This window comes from Oncorhynchus mykiss, chromosome 18 (genome assembly GCF_057628025.1).
Source record: "Oncorhynchus mykiss isolate SJ-2025 chromosome 18, ASM5762802v1, whole genome shotgun sequence".
NCBI lineage: Eukaryota > Metazoa > Chordata > Actinopteri > Salmoniformes > Salmonidae > Oncorhynchus > Oncorhynchus mykiss.
The window spans coordinates 3,736,880-3,764,323 of NC_143039.1; the positions used below are offsets into that span (position 1 = coordinate 3,736,880).

At 42.2% G+C, this 27,444-nt stretch overlaps 2 protein-coding genes across 7 annotated transcripts in view; one reads left to right on the forward strand and one right to left on the reverse strand.

Moving 5' to 3' along the window:
- Positions 1-392: 392 nt before the first annotated feature.
- On the forward strand, positions 393-17,221 carry fam117ba (family with sequence similarity 117 member Ba). Its single transcript, XM_090206963.1, has 7 exons — positions 393-517; positions 723-806; positions 6,051-6,164; positions 8,866-9,009; positions 9,106-9,322; positions 9,441-9,561; positions 12,767-17,221. Exons 1-7 carry the CDS (start codon positions 497-499, stop codon positions 13,098-13,100), a joined length of 1,035 nt encoding a protein of 344 aa, XP_090063089.1. The 5' UTR covers positions 393-496; the 3' UTR covers positions 13,101-17,221.
- Positions 17,086-27,444, reverse strand: part of LOC110523102 (islet cell autoantigen 1-like protein) — a 97,318-nt gene continuing 86,959 nt past the window's right edge. For 5 of the 6 annotated variants that reach the window (XM_090206956.1, XM_090206957.1, XM_090206958.1 and 2 more), the window contains 3 exons: positions 26,669-26,977; positions 20,082-20,180; positions 17,086-19,936 (listed from right to left, as the gene is read on the reverse strand). In XM_090206956.1, the coding sequence (XP_090063082.1) occupies positions 19,821-19,936; positions 20,082-20,180; positions 26,669-26,977 (524 nt within the window). In that variant the 3' untranslated portion in view covers positions 17,086-19,820. The remainder of the gene's footprint in view (positions 19,937-20,081; positions 20,181-26,668; positions 26,978-27,444) is intronic. The other variant, XM_090206959.1, reaches the window with a different exon arrangement.

Here is a 27,444-nt window from a genome sequence, read left to right on the forward strand (position 1 = left end):
TATGGCTGGGTTGGATGGTCTGTATGATGGGTTAGGGTTGATATGGCTGGGTTGGATGGTCTGTATGATGGGTTAGGGTTGATATGGGTTGGATGGTTAGTGTATATTGTATTGATGTGATATGGCTGGGTTGGATGGTCTATATGATGGGTTAGGGTTGATATGGCTGGGTTGGATGGTCTGTATGATGGGTTAGGGTTGATATGGCTGGGTTGGATGGTCTGTATGATGGGTTAGGGTTGATATGGGTTGGATGGTTAGTGTATATTGTATTGATGGGTTACATCAGTGGGGCACCTGCCTCAGACTGAGCATCTCAGCTGTTTGTTTACAAATGTATTTCTTATTTTCCCCTCTCTTCTTCTCTTCCTGTCTTTCTGCTCCTCCCACTTCCTCTGGCTCCTCCCAGCTGTGGCCCCTACTGGGCACGCTCCTTGGCTCTTACCTTATTGGTCCCCGGCCTCAGGACGGAAGCCACGCCCACCACACTCCCTGCATGAGGGACAAGGCCACTCAGGTGAGTGTGTGTGTGTGTTTTTGTTTGTATTCATGCATCTCACCTGTCTCTCTCTGTGGTGTCAGACCCCTAGGGTGTGTGTGTGTGTGTGTGTGTGTGTGTGTGTGTGTGTGTGTGTATTCATCTATCTCACCTCTCTCTGTGGTGTCAGACCCCCAGTGTGTGTGTTTGTATTCATGCATCTCACCTCTCTCTGTGGTGTCAGACCCCCAGGGCCTGGGCGGATGAGAGGAGGCGGGGGAGCCACAAGAGATCGGCCTCCTGCGGGAGCACCGACCAGCTCAAAGAGGTTAGTCACACTGTTCAGTCTCTGCCTTTAGATACTGACAACATAGTGACAACATAGTGACAACATAATAACAACATAGTGACAACATAATGACAACATAATAACATCAGTGACAACATAATAACAACATAGTGACAACATAGTGACAACATAATAACACCGACCAGCTCAAAGAGGTTAGTCACACTGTTCAGTCTCTGCCTTTAGATACTGACAACATAGTGACAACATAGTGACAACATAATAACAACATAATAACAACATAGTGACAACATAGTGACAACATAATAACAACATAGTGACAACATAATAACAACATAATAACAACATAGTGACAACATAATAACAACATAATAACAACATAGTGACAACATAATGACAACATAATAACATCAGTGACAACATAATAACAACATAGTGACAACATAATAACAACATAGTGACAACAGTGACAACATAATAACAACATAATAACAACATAGTGACAACATAATAACAACATAGTGACAACATAATAACAACATAGTGACAACATAATAACAACATAGTGACAACATAATAACAACATAGTGACAACATAATAACAACATAGTGACAACATAATAACAACATAGTGACAACATAATAACAACATAGTGACAACATAATAACAACATAGTGACAACATAATAACAACATAGTGACAACATAATAACAACATAGTGACAACATAATAACAACATAGTGACAACATAATAACAACATAGTGACAACAGTGACAACATAATGACAACATAGTGACAACATAATAACAACATAATAACAACATAGTGACAACATAGTGACAACATAATAACAACATAGTGACAACATAATAACAACATAGTGACAACATAATAACAACATAGTGACAACATAATAACAACATAGTGACAACATAATAACAACATAATAACAACATAGTGACAACATAATGACAACATAATAACATCAGTGACAACATAATAACAACATAGTGACAACATAATAACAACATAGTGACAACAGTGACAACATAATAACAACATAATAACAACATAGTGACAACATAATGACAACATAGTGACAACATAATGACAACATAATAACATCAGTGACAACATAATAACAACATAGTGACAACATAATAACAACATAGTGACAACAGTGACAACATAATGACAACATAATAACATCAGTGACAACATAATAACAACATAGTGACAACATAGTGACAACATAATGACAACATAATAACATCAGTGACAACATAATAACAACATAATAACAACATAGTGACAACATAATGACAACATAATAACATCAGTGACAACATAATAACAACATAATAACAACATAGTGACAACATAATGACAACATAATAACATCAGTGACAACATAATAACAACATAATAACAACATAGTGACAACATAATAACAACATAGTGACAACAGTGACAACATAATGACAACATAATAACATCAGTGACAACATAATAACAACATAGTGACAACATAGTGACAACATAATAACACCGACCAGCTCAAAGAGGTTAGTCACACTGTTCAGTCTCTGCCTTTAGATACTGACAACATAGTGACAACATAGTGACAACATAATAACAACATAATAACAACATAGTGACAACATAGTGACAACATAATAACAACATAGTGACAACATAATAACAACATAATAACAACATAGTGACAACATAATAACAACATAATAACAACATAGTGACAACATAATGACAACATAATAACATCAGTGACAACATAATAACAACATAGTGACAACATAATAACAACATAGTGACAACAGTGACAACATAATAACAACATAATAACAACATAGTGACAACATAATAACAACATAGTGACAACATAATAACAACATAGTGACAACATAATAACAACATAGTGACAACATAATAACAACATAGTGACAACATAATAACAACATAGTGACAACATAATAACAACATAGTGACAACATAATAACAACATAGTGACAACATAATAACAACATAGTGACAACATAATAACAACATAGTGACAACATAATAACAACATAGTGACAACATAATAACATCAGTGACAACATAATAACAACATAGTGACAACATAATAACAACATAGTGACAACATAATAACAACATAGTGACAACATAATAACAACATAGTGACAACATAATAACAACATAGTGACAACATAATAACAACATAGTGACAACATAATAACAACATAGTGACAACATAATAACAACATAGTGACAACATAATAACAACATAGTGACAACAGTGACAACATAATGACAACATAGTGACAACATAATAACAACATAATAACAACATAGTGACAACATAGTGACAACATAATAACAACATAGTGACAACATAATAACAACATAGTGACAACATAATAACAACATAGTGACAACATAATAACAACATAGTGACAACATAATAACAACATAGTGACAACATAATAACAACATAGTGACAACATAATGACAACATAATAACATCAGTGACAACATAATAACAACATAGTGACAACATAATAACAACATAGTGACAACAGTGACAACATAATAACAACATAATAACAACATAGTGACAACATAATGACAACATAGTGACAACATAATGACAACATAATAACATCAGTGACAACATAATAACAACATAGTGACAACATAATAACAACATAGTGACAACAGTGACAACATAATGACAACATAATAACATCAGTGACAACATAATAACAACATAATAACAACATAGTGACAACATAATAACAACATAATAACATCAGTGACAACATAATAACAACATAATAACAACATAGTGACAACATAATAACAACATAGTGACAACAGTGACAACATAATGACAACATAATAACATCAGTGACAACATAATAACAACATAATAACAACATAGTGACAACATAATAACAACATAGTGACAACAGTGACAACATAATGACAACATAATAACATCAGTGACAACATAATAACAACATAGTGACAACATAGTGACAACATAATAACAACATAGTGACACTCCACATAGTGACACTCCACATAGAGACAACATAGTGACACTCCACATAGTGGCAACATAGTGACACTCCACATAGTGACAACATAGTGACAACATAGTGACACTCCACATAGTGACAACATAGTGACATCATATTGACACTCCACATAGTGACAACATAGTGACAACATAGTGACACTCCACATAGTGACAACATAGTGACAACATAGTGACACTCCACATAGTGACAACATAGTGACATCATATTGACACTCCACATAGTGACACTCCACATAATAACAACATAGTGACATCATAGTGACACTCCACATAGTGACAACATAGTGACACTCCACATAGTGACAACAGTGACACTCCACATAGTGACAACATAGTGACAACATAGTGACATCATAGTGACACTCCACATACTAACAACATAGTGACATCATAGTGACACTCCACATAGTGACAACATAGTGACACTCCACATAGTGACAACATAGTGACACTCCACATAGTGACAAATGTGACACTCCACATAGTGACAACATAGTGACAACATAGTGACATCATAGTGACACTCCACAAAGTGACAACATAGTGACACTCCACATAGTGACACTCCACATAGTAACAACATAGTGACAACATAGTGACATCATAGTGACACTCCACATACTAACAACATAGTGACATCATAGTGACACTCCACATAGTGACAACATAGTGACACTCCACATAGTGACAACATAGTGACACTCCACATAGTGACAAATGTGACACTCCACATAGTGACAACATAGTGACAACATAGTGACATCATAGTGACACTCCACAAAGTGACAACATAGTGACACTCCACATAGTGACACTCCACATAGTAACAACATAGTGACAACATAGTGACATCATAGTGACACTCCACATAGTGACATCATAGTGACACTCCACATAGTGACACTCCACACAGTGACACTCCACACAGTGACACTCCACACAGTGACAACATAGTGACACTCCACATAGTGACATCATAGTGACACTCCACATAGTGACAACATAGTGACACTCCACATAGTGACAACATAGTGACACTCCACATAGTGACACTCCACATAGTGACACTCCACATAGTGACACTCCACATAGTGATAACATAGTGACACTCCACATAGTGATAACATAGTGACACTCCACATAGTGACACTCCACATAGTGACGACATAGTGACACTCCACATAGTGACAACATAGTGACACTCCACATAGTGGCAACATAGTGACACTCCACATAGTGACAACATAGTGACACTCCACATAGTGACAACATAGTGACACTCCACATAGTGACAACATAATGACACTCCACATAGTGACACTCCACTAAGTGACAACATAGTGACACTCCACATAGTGACACTCCACATAGTGACACTCCACATAGTGACACTCCACATAGTGACACTCCACATAGTGGCAACATATTGACACTCCACATAGTGACACTCCACATAGTGACACTCCACATAGTGGCAACATAGTGACACTCCACATAGTGACAACATAGTGACACTCCACATAGTGGCAACATATTGACACTCCACATAGTGACACTCCACATAGTGACACTCCACATAGTGACACTCCACATAGTGGCAACATAGTGACACTCCACATAGTGACAACATAGTGACGCTCCACATAGTGACAACATAGTGACACTCCACATAGTGACAACATAGTGACACTCCACATAGTGACAACATAGTGACACTCCACATAGTGACAACATAGTGACAATCCACATAGTGACATCATAGTGACACTCCACATAGTGACAACATAGTGTCACTCCACATAGTGACAACATAGTGTCATTCCACATAGTGACAATCCACATAGTGACAACATAGTGACACTCCACATAGTGACAACATAGTGACACTCCACATAGTGGCAACATAGTGACAACATAGTGACACTCCACATAGTGACAACATAGTGACAACATAGTAACACTCCACAGTGACAACATAGTGACACTCCACATAGTGACAACATAGTGACACTCCACAGTGACAACATAGTGACACTCCACAGTGACAACATAGTGACAACTCTCCATGTCTTAGTGGTAAAGACAACAACATCCTATCAATAAACCCCCTAACCCAGTATCTCTTCTCTCCTCCAGATTGCTAAATTGCGACAGCAACTCCAGCGCAGTAAGCGCAGCAGTCGTCACCGCAGGGACAAGGACCGCAGATCCCCCTTCAACGGGAGTCATGCTGCCATCATCCAGTCACAGGTAACCTGAGCACCATTACAGAGAGTACCCTAACCTTTAGTTACAGAGAGTACCCTAACATTTAGTTACAGAGAGTACTCTAACATTTAGTAACAGAGAGTACCCTAACCTTTAGTTACATAGAGTACCCTAACCTTTAGTTACAGAGAGTACTCTAACATTTAGTAACAGAGAGTACCCTAACCTTTAGTTACAGAGAGTACCCTAACATTTAGTTACAGAGAGTATCCTAACCTTTAGTTACAGAGAGTACTCTAACCTTTAGTTACAGAGAGTACCCTAACCTTTAGTAATAGAGAGTACCCTAACCTTTAGTTACAGAGAGTACCCTAACATTTAGTTACAGAGAGTACCCTAACCTTTAGTTAGAGAGTACCCTAACATTTAGTTACAGAGAGTACCCTAACCTTTAGTTACAGAGAGTACCCTAACCTTTAGTTAAAGAAAGTACCCTAACATTTAGTTACAGAGAGTACCCTAACCCTAACCTTTAGTAACAGAGAGTACCCTAACCCTAACCTTTAGTTACAGAGAGTACCCTAACCCTAACCTTTAGTTACAGAGAGTACCCTAACCTTTAGTTCCAGAGAGTACCCTAACCTTTAGTTCCAGAGAGTACCCGAACCTTTAGTTCCAGATAATACCCTAACCTTTAGTTCCAGATAATACCCTAACCTTTAGTTACAGAGAGTACCCTAACCTTTAGTTACAGAGAGTATCCTAACCTTTAGTTAGAGAGTACCCTAACCTTTAGTTAGAGAGAGTACACTAATCTGTAGTTACAGAGAGTACCCTAAGATTTAGTTAGAGAGTACCCTAACCTTTAGTTACAGAGAGTACCCTATACTTTAGTTACAGAGAGTACCCTAACCTTTAGTTACAGAGAGTACCCTAACCTTTAGTTACAGAGAGTACCCTAACCTTTAGTTACAGAGAGTACCCTAACCTTTAGTTATAGAGAGTACCCTAACCCTAACCCCATCTCTAAGGGTTAATCCTAACCCCCATCTCTAAGGGTTAACCCTAACCCCCATCTCTAAGGGTTAACCCTAACCCCCAATCTCTAATGGTTAACCCTACCCCCATCCCTAAGGGTTCACCCTACCCCCATCCCTAAGGGTTCACCCTACCCCCATCCCTAAGGGTTAACCCTACCCCCATCCCAAAGGGTTAACCCTAACCCCATCCCTAAGGGTTAAGCCTAACCCAATCTCTAGAAGTTAACCCTAACCCCCATCTCTAAGGGTTAACCCTACCCCCATCCCTAAGGGTTAACCCTAACCCCATCCCTAAGGGTTAAGCCTAACCCAATCTCTAGAAGTTAACCCTAACCCCCATCTCTAAGGGTTAACCCTAACCCCCATCTCTAAGTGTTAACCCTAACCCCCATCTCTAAGGGTTAACCCTAACCCCCATCACTAAGGGTTAACCCTAACCCCCATCTCTAAGGGTTAACCCTAACCCCCATCACTAAGGGTTAACTCTAACCCCCATCTCTAAGTGTTAACCCTAACCCCATCTCTAAGTGTTAACCCTAACCCCCATCTCTAAGGGTTAACCCTAACCCCCATCTCTAAGGGTTAACCCTAACCCCCATCTCTAAGGGTTAACCCTAACCCCCATCCCTAAGGGTTAACCCTACCCCCATCTCTAAGGGTTAACCCTAACCCCCATCTCTAAGGGTTAACCCTAACCCCCATCCCTAAGGGTTAACCCTACCCCCATCTCTAAGGGTTAACCCTAACCCCATCTCTAATGGTTAACCCTACCCCCATCCCTAAGGGTTCACCCTACCCCCATCCCTAAGGGTTAACCCTACCCCCATCCCTAAGGGTTAACCCTACCCCCATCCCTAAGGGTTAAGCCTAACCCAATCTCTAGAAGTTAACCCTAACCCCCATCTCTAAGGGTTAACCCTAACCCCCATCTCTAAGTGTTAACCCTAACCCCCATCTCTAAGGGTTAACCCTAACCCCCATCTCTAAGGGTTAACCCTAACCCCCATCACTAAGGGTTAACCCTAACCCCCATTTCTAAGGGTTAACCCTAACCCCCATCACTAAGGGTTAACTCTAACCCCCATCTCTAAGTGTTAACCCTAACCCCATCTCTAAGTGTTAACCCTAACCCCCATCTCTAAGGGTTAACCCTAACCCCCATCTCTAAGGGTTAACCCTAACCCCCATCCCTAAGGGTTAACCCTAACCCCATCTCTAAGGGTTAACCCTAACCCCCATCTCTAAGGGTTAACCCTAACCCCCATCCCTAAGGGTTAACCCTACCCCCATCTCTAAGGGTTAACCCTAACCCCCATCCCTAAGGGTTAACCCTAACCCCCATCTCTAAGGGTTAACCCTAACCCCATCTCTAAGGGTTAACCCTAACCCCTATCCCTAAGGGTTAACCCTAACCCCATCTCTAAGGGTTAACCCTAACCCCCATCTCTAAGGGTTAACCCTAACCCCCATCCCTAAGGGTTAACCCTACCCCCATCTCTAAGTGTTAACCCTAACCCCCATCTCTAAGGGTTAACCCTAACCACATCTCTAAGTGTTAACCCTAACCCCCATCTCTAAGGGTTAACCCTAACCCCCATCCCTAAGGGTTAACCCTAACCCCCATCTCTAAGGGTTAACCCTAACCCCATCCCTAAGGGTTCACCCTAACTCTACCACTAACCTTTCCCCTGTCTGTATGTAAGGCCCAGATGCCCAATAAGACCATCCTGATCCCCGTCCCCAAGTCGACGGCGCCGCGCTTCAGGAACAGTGTGGAGGGTCTCAACCAGGAGATTGAACGCATCATCATCCGTGACACACCACAACTACGAGATGAGGTTATTATTGTGAGTCCTTGTTCTTGTTAACACACACACACACACACACACACACACACACGCACACAAATCAACTGTTGTTATTTATGTGTGCTTTGGGTTCAGCCCCAAGATGTCCCAGACGGGCACCGTGCCCCCCCACCCCTCCCCCCCCAGCGCAGCAGTTCCACCCGAAGCATTGACACACAGACCCCCTCAGGAGGGGGCCTCGGTGGCGGTAAGCATAGCAACAGCAGCAGCCGGCCCGACTCCATCTCTCCCTCCTACCTCACCATCCTCAACGATATGGGAGGAGGCAGCCCCTACACCGCAGAGGAGAAAGGTACACACACACACATTTCCATAGCTTTGTCCCCCCCTCACCCTGAATATTGTGACTGACCTGCTCTCTCTCTCTCTCTCTCTCTCTCTCTCCGTCCGTCTGTCTGTCTGTCCCTCAGAACTGGGTCCCTGCTCACCTCTCCCGAAGTATGCAGCGTCTCCGAAGCCCAACAACAGCTACATGTTCAAGAGGGAGCCGCCGGAGGGCTGTGAGAAGGTCAAGGTCTTTGAGGAGTCACTGTGAGTACAGCCTAACATTAACCTCTAACCCTAACCCCTGACCCTAAACGTCCTGAGGGCTGTGAGAGTACACCCTGACCCTAAACGTCCTGAGGGCTGTGAGAGTACACCTTAACCCCTAACCCCTGACCCTAAACGTCCTGAGGGCTGTGAGAGTACACCTTAACCTCTAACCCTAACCCCTGACCCTATACGTCCTGAGGGCTGTGAGAGTACACCTTAACCTCTAACCCTAACCCCTGACCCTAAACGTCCTGAGGGCTGTGAGAGTACACCCTAACCCCTGACCCTAAATGTCAACAAGCACTTACAAGCACAGCACTTACACAAATGACTGAGGATTGGCTGAGAGAAGTTGATGATAAAATGATTGTGGGGACTGTCTTGTTAGACTTCAGTGCAGCTTTTGACATTATTGAACATAGTCTGCTGCTGGAAAAACATGTGTTATGGCTTTACTAACCCCCTGCTATAATGTGGATAAAGAGTTACTTGTCTAACAGAACACAGAGGATGTTCTTTAATGGAAGCCTCTCAAATATAATCCAGTTAGAATCAGGAATTCCCCAGGGTAGCTGTTTAGGCCCCTTGCTTTTTAAATGTTTTACTAACGACATGCCACTGACTTTGAGTAAAGACAGAGTTTCTATGTATGCGGACAACTCAACACTATACACTTCAGCTACTACAGCAACGGAAATGACTGCAACACTCAACAAAGAGCTGCAGTTAGTTTCAGAGTGGGTGGCAAGGAATAAGTTAGCCCTAAATATTTTTTAAACTAAACGCATTGTATTTGGAACAAAACATTCACTAAACCCTAAAACCTCAACTAAATCTTGTAATAAATAATGTGGAAATTGAGCAAGTTGAGATGACTAAACTGCTTGGAGTAACACTAGATTTTAAACTGTCACGGTCAAAATATAATAAAAACAAATACAAACCCCAACCCTAACCCCTTGGAGGGTTAACCCCAACCCTAACCCCTTGGAGGGTTAACCCCAACCCTAACCCCTTGGAGGGTTAACCCCAACCCTAACCCCTTGGAGGGTTAACCCCAACCCTAACCCCTTGGAGGGTTAGCCCCAACCCTAACCCCTTGGAGGGTTAACCCCAACCCCTTGGAGGGTTAACCCCAACCCTAACCCCTTGGAGGGTTAACCCCAAACCTAACCCCTTGGAGGGTTAGCCCCAACCCTAACCCCTTGGAGGGTTAACCCCAACCCTAACCCCTTGGAGGGTTAACCCCAACCCTAACCCCTTGGAGGGTTAACCCCAACCCTAACCCCTTGGAGGGTTAACCCCAACCCTAACCCCTTGGAGGGTTAACCCCAACCCTAACCCCTTGGAGGGTTAACCCCAACCCTAACCCCTTGGAGGGTTAACCCCAACCCTAACCCCTTGGAGGGTTAACCCCAACCCTAACCCCTTGGAGGGTTAACCCCAACCCTAACCCCTTGGAGGGTTAGCCCCAACCCTAACCCCTTGGAGGGTTAACCCCAACCCTAACCCCTTGGAGGGTTAACCCTAACCCCTTGGAGGGTTAACCCCAACCCCTTGGAGGGTTAACCCCAACCCTAACCCCTTGGAGGGTTAACCCCAACCCTAACCCCTTGGAGGGTTAACCCCAACCCTAACCCCTTGGAGGGTTAGCCTCAACCCTATCCCCTTGGAGGGTTAGCCCCAACCCTAACCCCTTGGAGGGTTAACCCCAACCCTAACCCCTTGGAGGGTTAACCCCAACCCTAACCCCTTGGAGGGTTAACCCCAACCCTAACCCCTTGGAGGGTTAACCCCAACCCTAACCCCTTGGAGGGTTAACCCCAACCCTAACCCCTTGGAGGGTTAACCCTAACCCCTTGGAGGGTTAGCCCCAACCCTAACCCCTTGGAGGGTTAACCCCAACCCTAACCCCTTGGAGGGTTAACCCCAACCCTAACCCCTTGGAGGGTTAACCCCAACCCTAACCCCTTGGAGGGTTAATCCCAACCCTAACCCCTTGGAGGGTTAACCCCAACCCTAACCCCTTGGAGGGTTAACCCTAACCCCTTGGAGGGTTAATCCCAACCCTAACCCCTTGGAGGGTTAACCCCAACCCTAACCCCTTGGAGGGTTAGCCCCAACCCCTTGGAGGGTTAGCCCCAACCCTAACCCCTTGGAGGGTTAACCCCAACCCTAACCCCTTGGAGGCTTAACCCCAACCCTAACCCCTTGGAGGGTTAACCCCAACCCTAACCCCTTGGAGGGTTAACCCCAACCCTAACCCCTTGGAGGGTTAACCCCAACCCTAACCCCTTGGAGGGTTAGCCCCAACCCTAACCCCTTGGAGGGTTAACCCCAACCCTAACCCCTTGGAGGGTTAACACTAACCCCTTGGAGGGTTAATCCCAACCCTAACCCCTTGGAGGGTTAGCCCCAACCCTAACCCCTTGGAGGGTTAGCCCCAACCCTAACCCCTTGGAGGGTTAACCCTAACCCCTTGGAGGGTTAGCCCCAACCCTAACCCCTTGGAGGGTTAGCCCCAACCCTAACCCCTTGGAGGGTTAGCCCCAACCCTAACCCCTTCTCAGAACATTAAAAATAGCGCGAGCCCACCATAGTAGAAACTAACTCAGAACATTAAAAATAGCGCGAGCCCACCATAGTAGAAGCTAACTCACAATATTAAAACTAGCGCGAGCCCACCATAGTAGAAGCTAACTCACAATATTAAAACTAGCGCAAGCCCACCATAGTAGAAGCTAACTCACAATATTAAAACTAGCGCGAGCCCACCATAGTAGAAACTAACTCAGAACATTAAAACTAGCGCGAGCCCACCAAGCCCACCATAGTAGAAGCTAACTCAGAACATTAAAACTAGCGTGAGCCCACCAAGCCCACCATAGTAGAAACTAACTCAGAACATTAAAACTAGCGCGAGCCCACCAAGCCCACCATAGTAGAAGCTAACTCAGAACATTAAAACTAGCGCGAGCCCACCAAGCCCACCATAGTAGAAGCTAACTCAGAACATTAAAACTAGCGTGAGCCCACCAAGCCCACCATAGTAGAAGATAACTCAGAACAGGTACAGCCTTTTGTGGCCAAACTGGTATTACTCCTCTTGTATGGGAAAAGGGCACTCTGCTAAGTAAATACCATAAATAATCGGTGTCATATATTAGTGTTGAATGACAATGTGTGTGTGTTTGTGTTACAGTCCCAGACCCCTCCAGGAGATTCCTCCCTTCCTGTGTCCGGACCGTAACAAGGTGAACTTCATCCCTAAGAGTGGCTCAGCCTTCTGCCTGGTCAGCATCCTGAAGCCCCTGTTGCCCGCCCCGGAGCTCAGCTTCAGATCAGGGGTTGGCCTCCGCAGCCTGTCCCCCAGCTTGGTGCCTCTGGGTGGGGTTGGCCTGCACAGTCTGTCCCCCTCCATGATGCCTCTAGGTGGGGTGGGCCTCCGTAGCCTGTCCCCTTCCCTAGGGGTATCCTGGGGCACGGTCCACCAGCAACCCTGCCTGCCCAGACACCTGGAGGAACCAGAGAGCTAGAGCACCACACTTCTGCCCCGGAGGACAGACTGCTGAATAACATCACAGTCAGATAAACATAATGAACATAATACCCTGCTGATCGAGACGCCTTCGACATGCTAACTCCCCTGGTCATAACAGTCCCCTGGTTCTACCTGCTCATTCTAACTCCACCCACTGGTCCTACCTGGTCCCAACATTCCACTGATCCTATGTACCGAGAGGATACAAGAGACACTTTTTATTTCCATCGCATTAAACCGTGAAACCTCTCCACATTTTCAAATCATTATTATGTATCTTGAATTAAGATGTCTTCCAGTGTGAAGCTGTGTGGTTTCCATGGTGATCCAGGTTGTGTGGTTTCCGTGGTGATCTGGGCTCAGAGATATTGTAGCAAAACTAAGATGGGCGGGATGAAAGAAAAACAATAATGTGCCTGAAGACCTGTCTCGTGGTGCCTGTCCAGTGTTCTGCTTCGTCTGCCTCCCCTCTCTCTCATTCCCTCCCTCCTTTCCTCTCTCCCTTCCTTCCTCACTCCCTCCCTCCCCTTTCCTCACTCCCTCCCTCCCCTTTCCTCCCTCCCAGTTCCTCCCTCCCTTCCTCCATCCATCCATCCCTCCCTACCCTTTCCTCCCTCTCTTCCTACCCTTTCCTCCTTCCTCCCTCTTTTTTTTCCTCCTTTTCTCCCTCCTTCCCTCTCTTCCTCCATCCCTCTTTCCTTCCTCCCTCTATCCCTCCCCTTTCCTCCCACGGATGGTTGTTGGCCTTCCTGTGACATTGGGTGTTGTAGGTGTCCTGGAGGGCAGGTAGTTTGCCCCCGGTGATGCGTTTGGCAGACCGCACCACCCTCTGGAGAGCCCTGCGGTTGTGGGTGGTGCAGTTGCCGTACCAGGCAGTGATACAGCCCGACATGATGCTCTCAATTGTGCATCTGTAAAAGTATGTGAGGGTTTTAGGTGCCAATTCAAATTTCTTCAGCCTCCTGCGGTTGAAGAGGCGCTGTTACTTTACTGTGCCTGCCATGGGGAAGTGTCTGAAATGTATTGGATCTGGAGATAATGAGGCACTGTGTTTGTATTTTAGGCAACAATGAGAACTGGATTAAAATAGTAATAATATAACATTATTACTAGGTTGGTTAGTGGTCATTTAAGGATGGTTAGGGGTCATTTAAGGTTGGTTACAGGTCAATTTAAGGTTGATTGGGGGGTTAGGGGGTAATTTAAGGTGGGTTAGGGGGCTAGGGGTCATTTAAGGTTGGTTAGAGAGTTAGGGGTCATTTAAGGTTGGTTAGGGGTCATTTAAGGTTGGTTAGGGGGTTAGCGTAACTTACTTAGGGTTCGGTTAATCAGCTAGAATTAGGTCTCTATTCAATCTGGATGGCTGAAGCGTTACAGACCGTGTGATAGAAATGTAAAGGTAATTTCCCATTGAGCCGACATATGCAACGTTTACCGTGAATGCAGTCTCCGCTAACACGGGAACATTGCCTTTACATTTCTATCAGGTGGTAAAGTTGAACTTCAGCCATACAGATTGAATAGAGCCCTTAGGGTGGGGAGGCGTTTTTGGTGGTTATTACCAGAGCTCAGAATTGATCCCGGTCAGGGCTCTAAGCGTTCTACATAACTGTACAGACTTCTAAACTACCAGTACTGTCCACTCAACAGAGAAATTAAGAGCTCTTCTGTCAAAGTAGATTTTAATATTGGAGATGATATTTGATCATGTTTTACAACCTGTAGCAGTAGAGATGGGGTTTCCTGTTATAGGTCAACTTTGGACACGAGAAACAGTCCAACTCCGCATCTTTCCCAGTTTTCAAACATAAACGGGGTGTGGCCTTTGGTGGTACATCAGTGTCATTCTAGTCAGGTGTGCACATGACCAACGTACAGTTGAATCGGAAGTTTACATACACCTTAGCCAAATACATTTAAACTCAGTTTTTCACAATTCCTGACATTTAATCCTACTACAAATTCCCTGTTTTAGGTCAGTTAGGATCACCACTTTATTTTAAGAATGTGAAATGTCAGAATAATAGTAGAGAGAATTATTTATTTCAGCTTTTATTTCTTTCATCACATTCCCAGTGGGTCAGAAGTTCACATACACTCAATTAGTATTTGGTAGCATTGCCTTTAAATGGTTTAACTTTGGCAAAAGTTTTGGGTAGCCTTCCACAAGTGAATTTTGGCCCATTCCTCCTGACAGGGATGGTGTAACGGAGTCCGGTTTGTAGGCCTCCTTGCTCACACACACTTTTTCAGTTATGCCCACAAATCTTCTATAGGATTGAGGTCAGGGCTGTGTGATGGCCACTCCAATACCTTGACTTTGTTGTCATATTGCCACAACTTTGGAAGTATGCTTGAGGTCATTGTCCATTTGGAAGACCCATTTGCGACCAAGCTTTAACTTCCTGACTGATGTCTTGAGTTCTTGCTTCAATATATCTACATAACTTTAATTCCTCATTATGCCATCTATTTTGTGAAGTGCACCAGTCCCTCCTGCAGCAAAGCACCCCCACAGCATGATGCTGCCACCCCTGTGCTTCACGGTTGGGATGGTGTTCTTCGGCTTGCAAGTACCCCCTTTTTCCACCAAACATAATGATGGTCATTATGGCCAAAGAGTTCTATTTTTGTTTCATCAGACCATAGGACATTTCCAAAAAGTATGATCTTTGTCCCCATGTGCAGTTTCAAACCGTAGTCTGGCTTTTTTATGGCAGTTTTGGAGCAGTGGCTTCTTCCCTGCTGAGCAGCCTTTCAGGTTATGTCGATAGAGGACTCGTTTTACTGTGGATATAGATACTTTTGTAACTGTTTCCTCCAGCATCTTCACAAGGTCCTTTGCTGTTGTTCTGTGATTGATTTGCACTTTTCGCACCAAAGTACGCTCATCTCTAGGAGACAGAACGTGTCTCCTTCCTGAGCGGTATGACGGCTGCGTGGTCTCATGGTGTTTATAGTTGCGTACTATTGTTTGTACAGATGAACGTGGTACCTTCAGGCATTTGGAAATTGCTCCCAAGGATGAACCAGACTTGTGGAGGTCTACAATTATTTTTCTGAGGTCTTGGCTGATTTCTTTTGATTTACCCATGATGTCAAGCAAAGAGGCACTGAGTTTGAAGGTAGGCCTTGAAATACATCCACAGGTACACTTCAAATTGACTCAAATTATGTCAATTAGCCTATCAGAAGCTTCTAAATCCATGACATCATTTTCTGGAGTTTCCAAGCTTTTTAAAGGCACAGTCAACTTAGTGTATGTAAACTTCCGACCCACTGGAATTGTGATACAGTGAATTATAAGTGAAAGAATCTGTCCGTAAACAATTGTTGGAAAAATGACTTCTGTCATGCACAAAGTAGATGTCCTAACTGACTTGCCAAAACTATAGTTTGTTAACAAGACATTTGTGGAGTGGTTGAAAAATGAGTTTTAATGATTCCAACCTAAGTGTATGTAAACTTCGACTTCAACTGTAGCTAGTTCATTAGCTAAGCTAGCCACTGTAGCCAGTTTGTTAGCTAAGCTAGCCACTGTATCTAGCCTGTAACTCCTCCAGTATGTGTTGACATCATTTCACAGAATTTGTTTTTGGAGATCGGAAAGAAGTGGCACTTCTGTAGCCAAATATCTTATTTTGCCATTTTGTTAAAAGCAATAAATTACCTGGTATGATGGTGCATTGATCAGTTATACCGTTTAAAGACATTATTTTTGCGCTTTTGCCCAATATCGACCTTCAAATGTATTCGCAGAGATGTCCACCAGGGTAGACTGGAAAGGATGGGAGGTGAGTTGGTAATGAAATACTCAACTTGATGACAGGGTAGACTGGAAAGGATGGGAGGTGAGTTGGTAATGAAATACTCAACTTGATGACAGGGTAGACTGGAAAGGATGGGAGGTGAGTTGGTAATGAAATACTCAACTTGATGACAAATAAATACTTTTAAAGAAACGCACAAATGGAAAAACATCTGAAATAACAGTTTAATAAAGTTCCTTCAACATGTCTGTTGGTAACCGTTTCATCCTGTGACATGCCGTTGCATTCATCCTATGACGTTACACATCCTTTAAGTGAAATAAAAGGCATAGTTGAATAAAATAAAGCATTTGTGATTGATATACATTCTTGTCTGTATGTACAGCGCATTTGGAAAGTATTCAGACCGCTTGACTTTTTCCACATTTTGTTACGTTACAGCCTTATTCTAAAATTTTAATTCATTTTTTCCTTATCAATCTACAAAATACCCCGTAATGACAAAGCGGAAACAGATTTTCTAAATGTTCTCACATTAATAAAAAATAAGAAACAGAAATACCTTATTTATATAAATATTCAGACCGTTTGCTATGAGACTCGCCCCGGCCAAACTGAGTAATTGGAGAAGGAGGGTCTTGGTCAGGGTGGTGACCAAGAACCCGATGGTCAAGCTGACAGAGCTCGAGTTCCTCTATGGAGATGGGAGAACCTTCCAGAATGACAACCATCTCTGCAGCACTCCACCAATCAGGCCTTTATGGTAAAGTGTCCAAACGGAAGCCACTCCTCAGTAAAAGGCACATGACAGTCCGCTTGGAGTTTGCCAAAAGGCCCCTAAAGGACCCTCAGACCATGAGAAACAAGATTGTCTGGTCTGATGAAACCAAGATTGAACTCTTTGGCCAGAATGCCAAGCGTCACGTCTAGAGGAAACCTGGCCCTGCTCATCACCTGGCCAATACCATCCCTACAGTGAAGCATGGTGGTGGCAGCATCATGCTGTGGGGATGTTTTTCAGTGGCAGAGACTGGGAGACTAGTCAGAATCGAGAGAAAGATGAACGGAGCAACGTACAATGAGATCCTTGATGAAAACCTGTTCCAGAGCGCTTAGGACCTCAGACTGGGGCGAAGTTTCACCTTCCAACAGGACAACAACCCTAAAAACGCAGCCAAGACAACGCAGGAGTTGTCCAGCAAGAGCCCGGACTTGAACCTGATCGAACATCTCTGGAGAGGCCTGAAAATAGCTGTGCAGCAATGCTCCCCATCCAACCTGACAGAGATTGAAAGGATCTGCAGAGAAGAATGGGAGAAACTCCCCAAATACAGGTGTACCAAGCTTGTAGCATCATACCCAAGACAACTCAAGGCTGTAATCACTACCAAAGGTGCTTCTTCAAATTACTGACTGAATACTTATGAAAATGTGATATTTCCTGGGGTTTTTTGTAATACATTTGCAAACATTTCTAAAAAGCTATTTTGCTTTGTCATTATAATGGTATTGTGTGTAGATTAATGAGGGGGGAAAAACGATGTAATCCATTTTAGGATAAGGCTGTAACTTAACAAAATGTGGATTAAAGTGAAGGCTGAATACTTTCTGAATGACCTGTAAAGTAATAAAAACTGCATCGTGAGACTTACGACTGCATAATATTCCCATTCTTCTCATGAAAAGCTCAGAGCTATCTGCTTCTGCTTTCGCTCATGGGGATTCAGAAGATAAACAATCATCAAACGTATTCCAGAGAAAAGCTTCTAGAGTTCCTGTATCACGAAAACAGAATCAGTGATATGAGCTTCAGTGAGGTAGAACAAGCTGTTTCCTAGGTGATCTATGTGATTACAGTACAGTATAAATCCTACCTGCTAAAAGGGCTGTATGGTAGTATTAGCAAGAGGAGATGTATCAAATCCAGTTCTTGTAGTGGAGACAAGAACCAGATGCTGCAGTTTACATGATTAGACCATCTTAGACATCTCAGTTAACTCACAGCTGCACGATTTAGTTCTGGGTCCATGTGTCCATGTTCTGGGTCTATGTGTCCATGTTCTGGTTCTCTGGGTCCATGTTCTGGGTCTCTGGGTCCATGTTCTGGGTCTCTGGGTCCATGTTCTGGGTCTCTGGGTCCATGTTCTGGGTCTGGGTCCATGTTCTGGGTCTCTGGGTCCATGTTCTGGGTCTCTGTGTCTCTGGGTCCATGTTCTGGGTCTCTGGGTCCAAGTTCTGGGTCCATGTTCTGGGTCCATGTGTTTAATAAATTGGGTGTTCCGGGTTTGCCTCCCCCCTGCTGATTTTACCACACTGCCTTCGTCCAAATAATCAGTGATGGGGGGGGCAGTGATGACCTAAAGCCAATGTTAACCCACTGTATAAGCTGTCCCTTGCTTGGCATAGATCCACATCACTCCAGTGTGGATACTTCGACTTCCTTTAGAACCAAAAACGGATCAGATTACGGGGAGTCTTTAGTTAAGCAATGAGGCCAGAGGGGCTGTGATACATGGCCAATATACCCCGCATAAGGGCTGTTGGCACGACGCGAAGCAGAGGTCCAGGATACAGCCCTTAGCAGTGCTATACTGGCCATATACCACCAACCCAGTATTGCTATTCTAAACTGCTCACCAACATAAACGGAACAGGAAACTAGGAGTTGTGGTATATTGTCTGATATACACAACACTGGAATGCTGTTTCAGCCAATCAGAATTCAGGACCCAAACTACCCGCTTTATAATTAGTACTATAGACCATGTCACTGGTAGAGCCCGGTCCGGTGATAGGTTCTATATTATATCTCTAAGGTTAAGCCCACCCCACTTACAGTACATATCCTGTATAGAAGATGAATCTCAGTCAAATCCTCCTCAATCATCAATATAGAATATTACAGACATTACAAAGTATACAGTAACTACACACACACACCCCCCTCAGGCATTGAGGATCTCATCATCAGAGCGTCCTATGGTGTCAGGGTTAGAGAGGGGGTCCAGATCAGCAAACAGGTTGAACCATGCAGACATGTCCCGCGATGCAGCTTTAGGAACTATACAAACACACACACACACACACACACACACACACACACACACAGGTACTGAATTGGTACTGTAAGGCACATTTGAAAGCTAAAACTAAACCCAACACTGCTGAGCCAACGACATCAAGCCTCACAAACCACACCCTCTCACCATTGGCTGTTGACTTTGGGCCACCCTTAGCTGACTGGACCTGGCCAGACACTGGGGACTGTAGGGGCGGAGCCTGGAACATGGGAGGCGTCGCCCAGCCTGAGAGAAAGAAGGACAGAGGAGGATAGAAAGGAGGGAGAGGAAACAAGGGAATGTGATGTCATCATTCTTCCAGGAAAGAAGAGAAGAAAGAACACAACAAGCTGATAAGAATGTACTAGAATCAGTTTCTAGATGCTACAAGAACTGGAGACAAAACTATCAGTTTCTAGATGATACTAGAACTGGATACAAAACTATCAGTTTCTAGAACTGGAGACAAACTATCCGTTTCTAGAACTGGAGACAAACTATCAGTTTCTAGATGATACTAGAACTGGAGACAAACTATCAGTTTCTAAATGCTACTAGAACTGGAGACAAACTATCAGTTTCTAGAACTGGATACAAACTATCAGTTTCTAGAACTGGATACAAACTATCAGTTTCTAGAACTGTAGACAAACTATCAGTTTCTAGATGATACTAGAACTGGATACAAACTATCAGTTTCTAGATGATACTAGAACTGGATACAAACTATCAGTTTCTAGAACTGGAGACAAACTATCAGTTTCTAGATAAAACTAGAACTGGATACAAACTATCAGTTTCTAGAACTGGAGACAAACTATCCGTTTCTAGAACTGGAGACAAACTATCAGTTTCTAGAACTGGAGACAAACTATCAGTTTCTAGAACCGGAGACAAACTATCAATTTCTAGAACTGGAGACAAACTATCAATTTCTAGAACTGGATACAAACTATCAGTTTCTAGAACTGGATACAAACTATCCGTTTCTAGATGAAACTAGAACTGGATACAAACTATCAGTTTCTAGAACTGGAGACAAACTATCAATTTCTAGAACTGGAGACAAACTATCAATTTCTAGAACTGGAGACAAAACTATCAGTTTCTAGATGAAACTAGAACTGGATACAAACTATCAGTTTCTAGAACTGGAGACAAACTATCAGTTTCTAGATGAAACTAGAACTGGATACAAACTATCAGTTTCTAGATGTTACTAGAACTGGAGACAAAACTATCATTTTCTAGACGCTACTAGAACTGGAGACAAACTATCAGTTTCTAGAACTGGAGACAAACTATCAGTTTCTAGAACTGGAGACAAACTATCAGTTTCTAGAACTGGAGACAAACTATCAGTTTCTAGAACTGGAGACAAACTATCAATTTCTAGAACTGGAGACAAACTATCAATTTCTAGAACTGGATACAAACTATCAGTTTCTAGAACTGGATACAAACTATCAGTTTCTAGATGAAACTAGAACTGGAGACAAACAATCAGTTTCTAGAACTGGAGTCAAAAATATCAGTTTCTAGATGAAACTAGAACTGGATACAAACTATCAGTTTCTAGAACTGGAGACAAACTATCCATTTCTAGATGATACTAGTACTGGATACAAACTATCAGTTTTTAGAACTGAATACAAACTACCAGTTTCTAGATGATACTAGAACTGGATACAAACTATCAGTTTCTAGAACTGGATACAAACTATCCGTTTCTAGATGATACTAGAACTGGATACAAACTATCAGTTTCTAGAACTGGAGACAAACTATCAATTTCTAGAACTGGAGACAAACTATCCATTTCTAGATGATACTAGAACTGGATACAAACTATCCGTTTTTAGAACTGAATACAAACTATCAGTTTCTAGATGATACTAGAACTGGTTACAAACTATCAGTTTCTAGAACTGGATACAAACTATCCGTTTCTAGATGATACTAGAACTGGATACAAACTATCAGTTTCTAGAACTGGAGACAAACTATCAATTTCTAGAACTGGAGACAAACTATCAATTTCTAGATGATACTAGAACTGGATACAAACTATCAGTTTTTAGAACTGAATACAAACTATCAGTTTCTAGATGATACTAGAACTGGATACAAACTATCAGTTTCTAGAACTGGATACAAACTATCCGTTTCTAGATGATACTAGAACTGGATACAAACTATCAGTTTCTAGAACTGGAGACAAACTATCAATTTCTAGAACTGGAGACAAACTATCAGTTTCTAGATGAAACTAGAACTGGATACAAACTATCCGTTTCTAGAACTGGAGACAAAACTATCCGTTTCTAGATGATACTAGAACTGGATACAAACTATCAGTTTCTAGAACTGAATACAAACTATCAGTTTCTAGATGAAACTAGAACTGGATACAAACTATCCGTTTCTAGAACTGGAGACAAACTATCAGTTTCTAGAGCTGGATACAAACTATCAGTTTCTAGATGCTACTAGAACTGGAGACAAACTATCAGTTTCTAGATGCTACTAGAACTGGAGACAAACTATCAGTTTCTAGATGAAACTACAACTGGATACAAACTATCAGTTTCTAGAACTGGAGACAAACTATCAGTTTCTAGAACTGGAGACAAACTATCAGTTTCTAGATGCTACTAGAACTGGAGACAAACTATCATTTTCTAAATGCTACTAGAACTGGAGACAAACTATCAGTTTCTAGAACTGGAGACAAACTATCAGTTTCTAGAACTGGAGACAAAACTATCAGTTTCTAGAACTGGAGACAAACTATCAGTTTCTAGATGAAACTAGAACTGGATACAAACTATCAGTTTCTAGATGATAGTAGAACTGGAGACAAACTATCAGTTTCTAGAACTGGAGACAAACTATCAGTTTCTAGATGAAACTAGAACTGGATACAAACTATCAGTTTCTAGAACTGGAGACAAACTATCCGTTTCTAGAACTGGAGACAAACTATCCGTTTCTAGATTGTACTAGAACTGGAGACAAACTATCAGTTTCTAGAACTGGAGACAAACTATCAATTTCTAGAACTGGATACAAACTATAAGTTTCTAGATGAAACTAGAACTGGATACAAACTATCTGTTTCTAGAACTGGATACAAACTATCAGTTTCTAGAACTGGATACAAACTATCAGTTTCTAGATGATACTAGAACTGGATACAAACTATCAGTTTCTAGAACTGGAGACAAAACTATCCATTTCTAGATGATACTAGAACTGGATACAAACTATCAGTTTCTAGATGAAACTTGAACTGGATACAAACTATCCGTTTCTAGAACTGGAGACAAACTATCAGTTTCTAGAGCTGGATACAAACTATCAGTTTCTAGATGCTACTAGAACTGGAGACAAACTATCAGTTTCTAGATGCTACTAGAACTGGAGACAAACTATCAGTTTCTAGATGAAACTACAACTGGATACAAACTATCAGTTTCTAGAACTGGAGACAAACTATCAGTTTCTAGAACTGGAGACAAACTATCAGTTTCTAGATGCTACTAGAACTGGAGACAAACTATCATTTTCTAAATGCTACTAGAACTGGAGACAAACTATCAGTTTCTAGAACTGGAGACAAACTATCAGTTTCTAGAACTGGAGACAAAACTATCAGTTTCTAGAACTGGAGACAAACTATCAGTTTCTAGATGAAACTAGAACTGGATACAAACTATCAGTTTCTAGATGATAGTAGAACTGGAGACAAACTATCAGTTTCTAGAACTGGAGACAAACTATCAGTTTCTAGATGAAACTAGAACTGGATACAAACTATCAGTTTCTAGAACTGGAGACAAACTATCCGTTTCTAGAACTGGAGACAAACTATCCGTTTCTAGATTGTACTAGAACTGGAGACAAACTATCAGTTTCTAGAACTGGAGACAAACTATCAATTTCTAGAACTGGATACAAACTATAAGTTTCTAGATGAAACTAGAACTGGATACAAACTATCTGTTTCTAGAACTGGATACAAACTATCAGTTTCTAGAACTGGATACAAACTATCAGTTTCTAGATGATACTAGAACTGGATACAAACTATCAGTTTCTAGAACTGGAGACAAAACTATCCATTTCTAGATGATACTAGAACTGGATACAAACTATCAGTTTCTAGATGAAACTTGAACTGGATACAAACTATCCGTTTCTAGAGCTGGATACAAACTATCAGTTTCTAGATGATACTAGAACTGGAGACAAACTATCAGTTTCTAGAACTGGAGTCAAAACTATCAGTTTCTAGATGAAACTAGAACTGGATACAAACTATCCGTTTCTAGAACTGGAGACAAACTATCCATTTCTAGATGATACTAGAACTGGATACAAACTATCAGTTTCTAGAACTGGAGACAAAACTATCAGTTTCTAGATGAAACTAGAACTGGATACAAACTATCAGTTTCTAGATGTTACTAGAACTGGAGACAAAACTATCATTTTCTAGACGCTACTAGAACTGGAGACAAAACTATCAGTTTCTAGAACTGGAGACAAACTATCAGTTTCTAGAACTGGAGACAAACTATCAGTTTCTAGAACTGGAGACAAACTATCAGTTTCTAGAACTGGAGACAAACTATCAATTTCTAGAACTGGAGACAAACTATCAATTTCTAGAACTGGATACAAACTATCAGTTTCTAGAACTGGATACAAACTATCAGTTTCTAGATGAAACTAGAACTGGAGACAAACTATCAGTTTCTAGAACTGGAGTCAAAACTATCAGTTTCTAGATGAAACTAGAACTGGATACAAACTATCCATTTCTAGAACTGGAGACAAACTATCCATTTCTAGATGATACTAGAACTGGATACAAACTATCAATTTCTAGAACTGGAGACAAACTATCAATTTCTAGAACTGGATACAAACTATCAGTTTCTAGAACTGGATACAAACTATCCGTTTCTAGATGAAACTAGAACTGGAGACAAACTATCAGTTTCTAGAACTGGAGTCAAAACTATCAGTTTATAGATGAAACTAGAACTGGATACAAACTATCCATTTCTAGAACTGGAGACAAACTATCCATTTCTAGATGATACTAGAACTGGATACAAACTATCAGTTTCTAGAACTGGAGACAAACTATCAATTTCTAGAACTGGAGACAAACTATCAGTTTCTAGATGAAACTAGAACTGGATACAAACTATCCGTTTCTAGAACTGGAGACAAAACTATCCCCTTCTAGATGATACTAGAACTGGATACAAACTATCAGTTTCTAGAACTGAATACAAACTATCAGTTTCTAGATGAAACTAGAACTGGATACAAACTATCCGTTTCTAGAACTGGAGACAAACTATCCGTTTCTAGAGCTGGATACAAACTATCCGTTTCTAGAGCTGGATACAAACTATCAGTTTCTAGAGCTGGATACAAACTATCAGTTTCTAGATGCTACTAGAACTCGAGACAAACTATCAGTTTCTAGATGAAACTAGAACTGGATACAAACTATCAGTTTCTAGAACTGGAGACAAACTATCAGTTTCTAGATGCTACTAGAACTGGAGACAAACTATCAGTTTCTAGATGAAACTAGAACTGGAGACAAACTATCATTTTCTAAATGCTACTAGAACTGGAGACAAACTATCAGTTTCTAGAACTGGAGACAAACTATCAGTTTCTAGAACTGGAGACAAACTATCAGTTTCTAGATGCTACTAGAACTGGAGACAAACTATCATTTTCTAAATGCTACTAGAACTGGAGACAAACTATCAGTTTCTAGAACTGGAGACAAACTATCAGTTTCTAGAACTGGAGACAAAACTATCAGTTTCTAGAACTGGAGACAAACTATCAGTTTCTAGATGAAACTAGAACTGGATACAAACTATCAGTTTCTAGATGATAGTAGAACTGGAGACAAACTATCAGTTTCTAGAACTGGAGACAAACTATCAGTTTCTAGATGAAACTAGAACTGGATACAAACTATCAGTTTCTAGAACTGGAGACAAACTATCCGTTTCTAGAACTGGAGACAAACTATCCGTTTCTAGATTATACTAGAACTGGAGACAAACTATCAGTTTCTAGATGAAACTAGAACTGGATACAAACTATCAGTTTCTAGAACTGGAGACAAACTATCAGTTTCTAGATGCTACTAGAACTGGAGACAAACTATCAGTTTCTAGAACTGGAGACAAACTATCAGTTTCTAGAACTGGAGACAAAACTATCAGTTTCTAGAACTGGAGACAAACTATCAGTTTCTAGATGAAACTAGAACTGGATACAAACTATCCGTTTCTAGAACTGGAGACAAACTATCAGTTTCTAGAACTGGAGACAAACTATCAATTTCTAGATGCTACTAGGTCATCTAGCCACTAGAGGTCAGACATCCAGTAAGGTGATTCAGCCACTCGAGGTCAGACATGCAGTAAGGTGATTCAGGCACTAGAGGTCAGACATGCAGTAGGGTCATCTAGCCACTAGAGGTCAGACATGCAGTAAGATCATCTAGCCACTAGAGGTCAGACATGCAGTAAGGTCATCTAGCCACTAGAGGTCAGAAATGCAGTAAGGTCATCTAGCCACTAGAGGTCAGACATGCAGTAAGATCATCTAGCCACTAGAGGTCAGACATGCAGTAAGATCATCTAGCCACTAGAGGTCAGACCAGGAGATGGTGCTGACTGACTGACCTGTAGAACTCAGACTGTGGTCCAGCAGCTGGGAGGGCAGGAAGCCGGTGGGACTGGGGGACTGAGAGGGGGGGCAGGCCACTCCAGTAGGTGGAGGAGGGACTAGGGTGGGGGTGGGGGGGACAGGGTCAGAGAACTCCAAGCAGCCAAAGGTGCCTTGCCACTCTCGACTGAACTCGTCTGCGTCCATTGGTCCAGGGCTCAGGAGGTCCTTCAGAAAGGCCATGTCCCCAGTCTCTCTGTCCTCCTCCTCCTTGTCCCCCACCCTGGGACCCTGCTGTAGTAGAGAGCTTCCAGAGAGGTCCCCACCTAGAACACACAGCACAGAGAGACAGACAAAGCGTTAGAAACTGCATGTAGCCAGGTCATCAGGAACTATTAACTGTTACTGACTCATGTCAATTGAAAAACAGGCTGGTCTGAAACACCATTCACACAGAGGACAAAGTCAGCTCAGGACCTGAGAGACACCTGAGAGAGAACCCTGAGAGAGAGAGAGAGAAAGTGAGAGAGAGGGGAAATCAGTTGAAATCAAATGAGTCAGAAGACAACTGGAAGAATGAGATCAGAAAAACACCACACATGCAACTGAAAGAGAGAGGAGTCATCCAGGGGGAGGACAGGAGAAGAGGTAAGAGACATCCATTGGGAGGACAGGACAGGAGAGTTAAGAGCAGCTCAGACCCCCAGTAACACAGGTTTGATAGGAGAACGGGGAGGGCAGGACAGGACAGGTAAGAGACACGAGACGTGTGTGGCAGGGTCTACAGGAAATC